General features: G+C 43.1%; 2 protein-coding genes across 2 annotated transcripts; both read right to left on the reverse strand.

The window, feature by feature from the left end:
• Nucleotides 1-207: 207 nt before the first annotated feature.
• LOC119349729 (chalcone synthase 2-like) lies at nt 208-1,395 on the reverse strand. The gene has a single exon (XM_037617845.1). The coding sequence runs from the start codon at nt 1,393-1,395 to the stop codon at nt 208-210; it is 1,188 nt and encodes a 395-aa protein (XP_037473742.1).
• Nucleotides 1,396-8,360: 6,965 nt separating this feature from the next.
• LOC119349911 (flavonoid O-methyltransferase-like protein Os11g0303600) lies at nt 8,361-9,607 on the reverse strand. Its single transcript, XM_037618029.1, has 2 exons — nt 8,786-9,607; nt 8,361-8,657 (listed from the first exon to the last, which is right to left on the reverse strand). The coding sequence occupies exons 1-2, from the start codon at nt 9,605-9,607 to the stop codon at nt 8,361-8,363; spliced, it is 1,119 nt and encodes a 372-aa protein (XP_037473926.1).
• Between the last annotated feature and the right edge of the window lie 1,729 nt (nt 9,608-11,336).

Genomic DNA, 11,336 nt, shown 5'->3' on the forward strand with positions numbered 1-11,336 from the left:
AAATACATCAGGTACATCACGAGCACATACAACAAGGTTTTTGGAGAAAAACGCATATCAATTCTTACAGCAGAAACACAACAAAAAGTGAAAAACCAGGGATAAAGAAAACTCAGGACAGCCATCACACCGTTGCTCTCGTAATCACTTATAGTGTCGGTGATTTTATGCTGTTGGTGAATAAATAAAGTGTGCTTTGCTGATCGATCATGCAGTGGCTGCGATTGGGACGCTGTAGAGGACGAGTGTCTCGACGGTGAGGCCAGGGCCGAAGCCGAAGAGGACACCCCACTCCTTACCTTCTCCAGTGGTGGCATGGCCATCCTGGGAAGAGGTCTTACGCATCACGTCGAGGACGAAGAGGACACATGCACTGGACATGTTGCCATATTCGGACAAGACCTCTCGGCTGGCGCGCATGCGCTCCTTGTCAAGGCCAACTTTCTCCTCGACCATGTCTAGGATCGCCGGCCCGCCAGGGTGTGCAATCCAGAAGATGGAGTTCCAGTCGTGGATGCCTAGAGGCTTGAAGGCGTCCTCGAGCGCCTGCTCGATGTTCTCGGAGATGAGCCCGGGCACGTCTTTGAGAAGGTGGATGGTGAGCCCCGCCTCCGTTAGGTGGCCGTTGATGGCACCCTCGGAGCCGGGCAGGATGGTCTGGCTGGCTGATACAAGCTGGAAGAGTGGCTTCTCAAAGGGCTCGTCGGGGTCAGCGCCAATGATGGCAGCGGATGCACCATCGCCAAAGAGTGCATGACCAACCAGCGAGTCCAGATGGGACTTGCTGGGGCCACGGAAGGCCATGGCGGTGATCTCTGAGCAGACCACCAGCACGCGTGCGCCGCGGTTGTTCTCGGCGATGTCTTTCGCCATGCGGAGCACGGTGGCACCGCCAAAGCAGCCTTGCTGGTACATCATGAGGCGTTTGACTGTCGGGGAGAGGCCGAGCAGCCTCGTCAACTGGTAGTCGGCGCCAGGCATGTCCACGCCGGAGGTAGTGCAGAAGATGACGTGGGTGATCTTGGATAGTGGCTGGCCCCACTCCTTGATGGCCCTCTCTGCCGCCTCTTTCCCGAGCTTGGGGACCTCCACGACAACAATGTCGTGGCGCGTGTCAAGCGATGGCTCCATGTGGGAGTAGATGCTGGGGTTCTTTTTGAGGATCTCCTCGGTGAGGTGCATGTGCCTCTTCCTGATTGTGGACTTCTCGCACATCCTCTCGAACTTCTCCTTGAGGTCCGGGAGGTGCTCGCTCTTGGTGACCCTGAAGTAGTAGTCAGGGTAGGTCGCCTGGTACACGCAGTTGGCCGGGACGGCCGTGCCGATTGCCAGCACGGTCGCCAGACCCTCAGCCCGTTGTGCCCTTCTCACTTCCTCTAACTTCACCGCCGCCATTGATCAGCACCAGGGACTAGCTAAGTAGCTAGCTTGTGCTCTGGTTTGCTAGCAAGGGTTTGGAAGGTGCACTTAACGTAAGAATGTATTTCTCAACTCTGGTGATAGAACTCACTCAGAGTGCTGCCACTTTATAGAACATGATTTGCTAGCGCATTCAATTTTTTTCTACCGGAGTTAAATACACCGACGACGACTGAGAGCTTGTTTTCTTATGGGAGCGCCTGCAACTTAGAGCAACTTTACCATAATAGCCGTCTTAAGGAGCGCGGTGCACGAACAAAATCAGCTTAATTTAGCAGTCGTGGCAAGGTTTTGAATTTTAAAAGCAAGAAACAAAAAACAACTCTGGCAGTGGGTTTGCCGTGTTCTTCCATCAGCAAATAGACACGGCAGGACCGGGTCGCAATCGTTAATGACGCGTTTGGTTCCGTCTCAGGTAACGTAATGGGTTCCGGTATGAAGAAGCGCTGCTTCCGATGTTCTTTCATGGAATACTGGCTTTGTTTGCTTTGTGCGCTTCTGTCCGGTATTCTAATCACCATCCGCTCGGTTGTTTTCGACTCTGTGCAGGCCCGTTTCAGAAAACCTGCCTGCAGCCAATACGTAGTACGTGAACCAAACGTAATCTTCCATTTCAGAAAGCGTGGGGATCGGAAACCGCGGCCAAAGCGTTGAAACAAACGCGTCAAGTTTGTTGAGTTTTTGTTGTCAGGAACTCGGCGAAACAAAAAGGAACTACTGCTGACTACGTAAAACGGAGAACTCGTCAAACACAGGGTGGTAGACGAGACGCGCCATTAACGGCAATGCCACATGGCATGCACGTTTGCCAAGTTCCATCTGGGCAAACGTACTACGTGTGTGAGGCCGATGCGTGGCATGTCTAGTTTTGCCAAGTTCCATCTCACAAAGAGTCGGCAGATCTTTCGCCCAGTTCCTGGCACGCGGTTTGCTACGTACCTTTGTTGTGTTCTCAGTTGCCAGTTAGGAGGTCATTGGGCAGGCCGGTTCTCGTACTTTGTTTTGGCAGGTGATTGGAGTGTGTTTATTCGGAGTGTGTTTCGAGCTGAGCCGTTCAGCCTAACTTCGAGCTTAACACTTTTTTGTTGCCTTGTGTAAAGCCAACGAATAAACACTGGATGCTTGCTATGCACACCGCCTTCTAACTACGTGTAGTCCGGGTACGGCCTGTATGAATGAGCGCCCGATGTATGCGACTTTTTCTATGTGGCATACTTGCATGCCCTGCACCATTGCATTGCCGCGTGGGGGTAGAGTGGTGAGAGGGTTGCTGGGAGTCGGATGTTCTGGTGAAGACCTGAAAGGGACCACGGTAAGGCCAAGGCAGTCCACCTGAATGTTGTACGCTGTCGGGCCTAACTGGTTGGTTGTGGCACCCAGACAGATGTGTGCATGTGTGTTGCAGGACCGGTTCTAATGGTTGAGGCCATTTGCTCCTTGGTGTATCGTCGGATTTTCTATCAACCTGGCTGATGCACTGCCTGATTCTTTTGCCCGCTATTTGTTTGTTCAATGGTGCCATACCAAGCGATCTTCACCAGGAATTGTAATAATATCGGATTTTTATTACATCAAGGGTGTAAAGGATCACCATCATATATAAAGGTGTAGTATGCAGTAACAATCCGGATTAAACTCACAGTTATTTTCCCCGCAAAAAAAAACTCACACTTATTTTCACAGTTCCAAAATGAAGAAAGCCGGGGCATAAAAAAATCTTAGAATCTATTCAACTGCTCAAGCATGCTAATAATTATCTTTCATTCTAAATACAAGACAAATACAAACGCAATACGAACATTATCATTTCCAGATAATTCAAGAAACAAATCCTTTAAATACTTCACCTTACTTCTCAGTTGCATCTATTTTTTGCCCCTTTACGGATTTTTGTAAAAACGTGTTATTCATAAGTTGCTTGGCTTCTTGGCTGCAACTGCTCTTTGCGTCAAGGATGCAATGGTCATCTAGTGTTAAAATTAATTGATGGGTTAATCAAAAGCCAAAAAATATAATGTAGAACCCAATGTTAATCAGAAAATACTAACCACCAATATAAAGGATCTTCTACACTTATGAAACCATGACCACTTGGTCCGTGTAACATAGTATGGTGGACCAGAGATGTCATATAAATACCTAATAAACCATCATCGTTAACTTGATGTTAGCCTAAGCCAGAAGAAATGTCCCATTTGTTTACGAGAAACAGTATCCAATAGAGACATGATTTTCAGCACCTGGGTGCCCCTACACCCTCTATGAACAGTAAATTCAAAACAAATTCAGAAAAATAAAAAAAAATCTGAAACTTTGGGACATCGAACATCATGAAACTTTTGATGATCTTGCAATGTTTTAGCTAAAAACAACATTCGAAGAGCACTCAAATAAAAAAACAAAATCATTGTTCAAAGTTTATGTACATTTTTGAGCAGTGATTTTGTTTTTTTGGTGAGGGCTCCACGAAGGTTATTTGTTGCTGAAACTTTGCAGGAAAATCAAACCTTTGATAATCTTTGATCCCTGAAAGTTTCAGATTTTTTTGATAGTTTTTCAATTTTTTATGAATTTACTGTTCATAAGGGTGTAGGGGCACCCGGGAGCTGTTAGACATTTCTCTATCCAATATCTACTGCTAAGGGAAAAAGCTACCCTAGCAAGCTGCACCATGCCCGCCGGCATTCCATGGCGCAAGTACCTGGCTGGCCGGCCGTATCATCCTTCGAGTGCTGATTAAAATTTGAACGATAAAGAGGAAATGAACAGTAGTGGTGCCAGTACATGGCCGGCCGGCCGGCCGGCCTGCCGAAACGTCCTTCATCCTTGGTGTATATGAGTGTCCTATACCTGTTGGCTTTCTCGTCAATCATGGCAGCTTTGACCTGAGGAGGCTAGTAGGTACTTGACCCAATATCCAAAACAATCCAAGCATAGATGGAAGTTCTCCTTGGATGCACATCCTTTGTTTCTGTTTTTAAATTCTTTTTTGCCATCTTCCCTTAATAATAGGACACCTGGAAGTTGATGTGCGTTAGCATATACGAATCTTGAGTTTAGACGCCAATACAAATTTCCCCTTCAGCGATAAAGCAACAGCGATAATGACGTAGGGTACATGGGATGAGCCAGCATACCCCCATGATATGTGTCTTTCCACGTCCCAACAGATGAGCTAAAAATTAATGCCATCTTCCTCCTACAGCTAAGTTGTTTCTAAACTTTACTAATGGGACACCCAGTGTAAGATGAAACCTTTTTTTATAAACAGTGTAAGATGTGACCTAACGCATGATTAAAGTTTCATTTTCTGTTTCAAAGATTTGCACAATATATGCATTACTAATTTCTTCCAAAACAATCTACTATATATTAAAAATATTTGACTGGCTCATCAGAAAAAAGGATAAATATGCTAGAAAATTCCACAAAAATCCAAAATATCAGACTGCACGTTTAATAGACCAGAAAAAGATAAATACAAAAGAAAATCGATAATCAGAAATATCAGACCGTCTATTTAGTAAACTGAATTTCTATAACCACTAGATTAGTTTAAAGTGGACAATTTGCCCGCCACTGCCATTGTAAAAAAAAGTTTCATCCACCATCAAAAAAAAGAAGGACGCGGATTGATGGTATTTCTGGGCGATGTTATGTGTTGGCTGGCGGATATTATAAGAAGATCGATCGCCTCCCTCACCATTGGATGGAGTTGGCGATGGCCATCCGATCGACCCACATGATCAACCATCTTCGCAAGAAATTTGTTGTAAGAATATCTAAAACTGTTTTTTCCTCTGAACCTGTTGCAACTAGAGCCTTTTCGCAACAAGTGTCTTATTGCCGAAACACTGTGTTGAGAAAAAAAATTCGAGTGCAGATCCCACTCCACATCGTCAGGGCTGACGATGAGGGCCACTAGAAACTGCCAAAGATGAACACACACACCGTGGTGACCTTCTTATCTAGCAGCACTGCCCGACGCCCGCAATGTCGGGGACAACCGAGGGTCAGAGGAAGCCAAGGCGTCTATCTTGCCGGAGAGGTGCGGATCTGGCGGCTCATGAGAGGTCTCCGGGTGGCCGGTGAAGAGGTGACCGACGACAGAGAGAGAGTTGGGCCGGCTAGGAGGAGAGGAATGAGGAGGATATAGGGGAGGGCCGCCGATGGAGGAGAGGAAGGAGGAGAGCTTGCTCATCCACAGCTGCGCTGACGCATCTAGTGGCGCGCTTGTCTAATGGTTGTGGGGATCCAGATCTTGCAACAAACTAGTTGTTGTGGTGGAGAAAATTGCAACAATGACCTAGTTGCAAACCTAGGATGTTGAAAGAGGATGCTCCCGAGCCATCTGACTAAACAAAGATCTGACGGCCACAGAATCGTCGATGGGTGCAGAGAGATCCATCGGGTGAAAAGAAGCATTTCCCATATTATATCCCGACCTTATTAGGACGTCGACTGAAGTTCCTTCAAAACAATAAAAGGACTTAGACTCATGTCCCCTTAAATAAATGACGTTTATTCGCAAATAAAAATTGAGGACGTCAGAGCAAAGAAAAAAAAGGCCTTGGGTTAAAAAAAATTAAAAGAGTACTTTGGCTGATGCGTTCTAGAAAAAGTGAGCTGCTCCCTATATCCATGCATGCACTTTTCCATTGTATATGGATGAATGAGAGAAGAAAAAACTGCATCCGTTGCCAGGATGGCATATTCCGCTTTGGTTTCTCCGCTCATGTTCCATACGGAGCTATGATGTCTCTTCCATCGGAGCAAAGTGAAATAACGAAACAAGGAGTAGGGATCAAATAGTAACTGTGATTGTTTTATTAAAGGGTATTTATTAAATCTTATTGGCTAACAATTACCTAGCACTAGTTATGATGAAATATTTCCACTTTGGCTTTGACCTATTGTCCCACATGTTCCCTATAGAGAGTTCCAACTATGTCTCTTCCATCAATGTGGAGCGATACAACGAAACTAATAGTAGGGGTTAAAATATTTTTTCACTAGTTGATTAATTCTAGTTGTTAAAAAGTACCTGCCGTTAATTATGATGGAATATCCCATCTGGCTTTTCGCGATTATCCTGAACACCCTTGCCATGTTACATCCATGCATGAATTAATGTTGGTATGATCTATGCGGCAAGAAGTCCCCATACCTCCGAAATTAAGAAGATCGGTGGCCCGGGTAAGTTGATAGCCGCCTAAAGTTGCAAAGAAAAACCTAGCATTCTTAATTACGTACAATGAGGAATTGTCCAACAAACTAATATAGAGTGAGCAATATAGTATAAACATAGTCTTATATCTCTACCTTTGTATACAACTAAAAATCATTGTATCCAAAGCATGGTTCAACTGAGTTTCCCATTCACTTATATTGCTAAAACATGCAAGTACATGCATCAAGAAGTCTTTACTCTGATTGGAGATTTGACATGTAATCTTTATGATATATTTACCCACACAATTTTGAATGTGTGCCAAGGACCGCATCAAGGCTTGGTCGACAAAGAGATGTGACTATTGAACGTCACAAAGAACACAAATAGCAAATGCATATATTGATTCTCTCAACGATTAATTGGATTAAGAGTTAGTTCCTTAACTATTAAACTATATTTTGTTTCACATTGAACTTATAATAACATGTACTTTGGTTCGTCATTGTGGTTTTTACCTGTGTTCTACTTGTATATCCGTGGGCGGTATAAACACCTTCTATGTTCCATGCTACGCTATGTTTCAGGATAGTCCTTAGATTACTTAAATCGCTGGAAAAAATATAGCAATGTGTGCAAAAGGACAAAATATGTAAAATACAAATTTTGATGATATACTAAAAGTCCTAGTATTTCTTAAAAAAATAGATAGAAAATAAGGAACCATATAAAATATTAGAAATTTGGAATTCAATCTAATGTTTATGTTGATTTTATTTAATATTTTTTAAAGATTTATTCAATTTTTTGTGTAAAAACTGCTCTGGGGGTACAAATGTACTGTTAGTAGTATGCTCATTGCAATTTTTTCTTTTTAATATCAAATCTAAACATTAAATAGTTAAGGGACCAAAAGTAAATTTATCTATAAAATTAGTTGATATTGATATGTGTCTTTCAGGCGAATAAGTACAAATTCACTTTATCTTTGATTGACAAAGAGAAATATATTTAACAGATATTTAGGAGCATCCGCGGCTGGTTATATTTCTGAATAAGAGAAAGATAAATTTATATTAGTAATAGAAATAATAATGGTGGCATAACAGCTCAAACTTTTAAACCTCTTGGTTAGTTGCAGATCTTAAAGACATGTGATATTACGTCTTATAAGTATTTTTGTCAATCTAACAAATTCAAATGTTTTCCATGAACCTTTGATGATATCAAGTATACTTCTGATCGTAACTACTTGAAACATCTTATACCATCGTTATTCTACATAATTGTAAAAAATCCTCTGTTGTTCTTATGCTAAATCAAACAAACACAAATAGAATTTGAGTAGGCATGACATTCCAATTATGTGTGTTTCCTATTCCTGCGTTTTTACAATCCCATAAATCAAAGAGGCCCTGCAGCAACCTAGGATTTGTCCATATGATAAAATGTGAATTATTTGTATCAATCGGTAAAATGTGTCAGAAATATTAAAATAGAGGATAACAAGTAACCGTGGTTGTACATTGGGATAATCCCTGTCAAGAAAATTAAAAATAAACCCGTTCCATCAAGGTATAATTTATTCTCATAGTCCTTGCGCCAAACTATGGACACAACCAAATGCGAACGATAATATTAGGGGCATACACATTACTGGAAATAAGGCTAGCAGACGATACAAACTATAAGCATCACCCACGTACATATGATGTGGGAAATGTAAGCAGCAGCACATGCGATGAATAATAAATATTGTTGGATAAAAAAGCTACGGGTGGACTTCGATGAGGGACCGCATTCCCAAGACGTTGTGGATTTTGTAGTGACTAAATCCGGCTTCCATGAACATTTTGTGCCAGTTGTGCTCCTCTCTTGCTTTACCATTAAATAACATCATCATGGCCAAATCCATGGTGACCTGGCCTTCAAGTATTTGGTGTGAGGGTGATCCAACGACGGTATCAATGATTATCACCTTGCCAGCTTTGGCTCCGTGGGAAATGGCCTGTCTACATCGCGTGAGGATCTTCACGCAGTCCTGATCGCTCCAGTTATGCAGCACGTACTGCCAATCGGACGAACCATAATTCATAACCTTAGTTCAAAACTGCGACACTAATTATGAATCAAAGAAAGTCGGAATTAGATGATGCCATTAGTAAGAAGTGAAGTTAATTAGTAGTACTACTCTACCTTAAGCAGAACAGCATCAGCAGGTGGCACGAACTCCATCATGTCACCAGCAACAAGCTCAACCGTGCCATCCGGCGAGATTCCTTGTATCACCTGTGGGAGGTCCAACACCGAGCACTTAACACGTGGGAAAGCCTCGGCTATGGTCCTCGCCGTGGTGCCGTTCCCGCCAGCAACGTCGACCAACGACGTTATCCCGGCGAACACTTCGCTGCATTCATGGACAGCAAGGGCGGCGACGAACTCGCTGGTGGCACCCATTGCCCCATTAAACAACGCGTTGAATTCTGGGTCACGGCTACCGACGCCATACAAGCTCCCGCCATGCGCCATCATGAACGGCGAATCCGTCGTGGCTCCCTCCTCCTCGGTCAGGAGCCACTGGTGCAGCCGTAAGGAGGCCGACACAAATAAGTTGGTGGTGCCCAGGAGCACGCACGGCGACATGCATGAGCTGCGGTTGGCGCCGGCGTCGTCCACCAGGAGACGAGAAACCGTGTTGAGGTGGTAAACCGTGGTTGGTGCCCCATCGCCGCCGGCAGGAATATCCTCAGCCGTGAAGATCCCAGCCGCAGCCAGCATCTTCATGAGGCGACCCAGGTAGGGGCGTTTGCTTGGATGGAGGGGGACGGAGGAGAGCAACTCGGGCAAGGAGGCGGCGCCACCGCAGCGGTGCAGGACATCGGGGATTCCAAGCTTCACGACACTGTTCAATGCCATCGACTTGAGGTACGCAAAGGTGTGGCAAAAGAGCTCCGCATCGGCTTGCAGAAGCTCAGCTTTTGAGGTGCCTACCATGGGCATGGCTGTGGTCTGATCCATTTCCCTTAATTTTTGCTGTTGGTATTAGGAATGGACATCTGCAGTTAGAGCTACGGCTGATTTATAGGACTGATAGCACCACAGGATCATAGGAGGGGCAAATGGTGGGCTGGGAAGGGGGAGGGAGTGACCTAATAATTAAAGAAAATACTCATTTGCTACTGATGCTAGTAGCTGCGTACGCTTGACAAGTGGCGATGAGCCATGACACATGTTCTTTTCGAAACAACAACTAGGGCACATGTATTCACCTACTAGATGTCAGAACGCTACGGCGACCTACCACTAAAAAAACTATACGATGCCCCTCCCGTTGTGGCGGAATTTGTAGACAGCGACTATAATGTGCACGGAAAATCTTAAGTAGTAGAAATCTCTAAAAGATAATATCATTATAGAAAAACTAGTCATGAACCCATACTACCAATAAAAATCGATAGTTTCATCAAAACAAGCAAAACAATGCATCAAGAACAGAATTTGTCTTAAACAGGACAGTCTGTAGTAATCTAAACATTCACCATACCTTTGGTACTCCAAAAATTCTTAAAAAATAGGAAAAATAAACATTTTCTATAGAAAGACAGTGAAAAAAGTTTCATAACAATTTGACGTTCCAGTAAAAAAATGTAAAATCGAGCACTACAGCCAAAATTTCTGTTTTTCACCGCACAAACCAACAAGCAATCTAATCATCCTAAAGGCAAATCTTGGCACATTATTTTTATAATACAATGGAATTGTACAAGGGGATAATTATTTTTGTGATAATCTTCATGAAAAATTCTACATTGTTTCCATGAGCATGAACACAAGTGTTCAAGGTCGACCCTCACTTCTCCAATGCATAACTTTCAATCGCTTCTCTTTTGTGAAAAAGTTTTTAAGTTCCCCTCTATTTTTTTAAAACTTTATATAAGCGCTCAACAGAAAGAAATGACTGTCTAAAACTTCCGGGTTGTCTCCTTGACAACGCTTTCTTTAAAGCCATTAAGCTAGGTATAAAGTGCTCAAGTAATGAATCCACCCGGATCCCAAGGTATATCAAAGCCAATTTTAATTAACAATGATTTCGCATTTAGTAGTGAGTACAAAGCAACATATATCATGCAATGACGAAGCATAACTCTCTTCCTATGCATCGACATGTCATACAAGAACAATTCATGCACATCAAGTAAAGGCCAATACATAGTATAAGAAGTTTCTTGCAATTTTTTCGTGTTGGAAACATAGAGAGGCGGAGATGCAGTTCCTGTCTCATAATAATTGCAACTAGGAGCAGCAAGCACATGCATATTATATTCATCAAAATCATCATGCGTAATGGTAGAATGCAACCCATCAACCTAATCCTTAATAAGTGCAAACTGCTCCGATATAGTGTAGTTTGGAGAATTCAAAAAGATAATAGGACTATGTATGTGTGCAATAGCAACAATTTCAGTCTTAACATATGGAACTATAGCAAGTTCATCTTCATAAGCATCATTCATATTGGCCTCTTGGCCACAAGCATAGCAATCATCAAGTTCATCAAAAAGGGATATTTCAAACGAATCAATGGGATCATATCAATTATCATAGCATTCATCCTTCGGTAAGAACGAAGGGGCATTAAATAATGTATGAGTTGAAGAGTTAATCTCATTAGAAGGTGAGCTAATCCGCTCATCCTCTGTTTGTTCTTCGCTCTCCTTATCATCTTCTTCATCCAATGAGCTCGCAA

Source organism: Triticum dicoccoides, chromosome 1A (assembly GCF_002162155.2).
Source record: "Triticum dicoccoides isolate Atlit2015 ecotype Zavitan chromosome 1A, WEW_v2.0, whole genome shotgun sequence".
In the NCBI taxonomy this organism is placed as follows: domain Eukaryota; kingdom Viridiplantae; phylum Streptophyta; class Magnoliopsida; order Poales; family Poaceae; genus Triticum; species Triticum dicoccoides.

Excerpts from the sequence above, each read along its gene's own strand:
- LOC119349911 (XM_037618029.1), bottom strand. The coding sequence starts at position 9,607 with ATGGATCAGACCACAGCCATGCCCATGGTAGGCACCTCAAAAGCTGAG. Across the intron at positions 8,658-8,785 it reads CTGATGCTGTTCTGCTTAAG|TACGTGCTGCATAACTGGAG; the intron begins GTAGAGTAGTAC and ends TCCGATTGGCAG.
- LOC119349729 (XM_037617845.1), bottom strand. The coding sequence starts at position 1,395 with ATGGCGGCGGTGAAGTTAGAGGAAGTGAGAAGGGCACAACGGGCTGAG.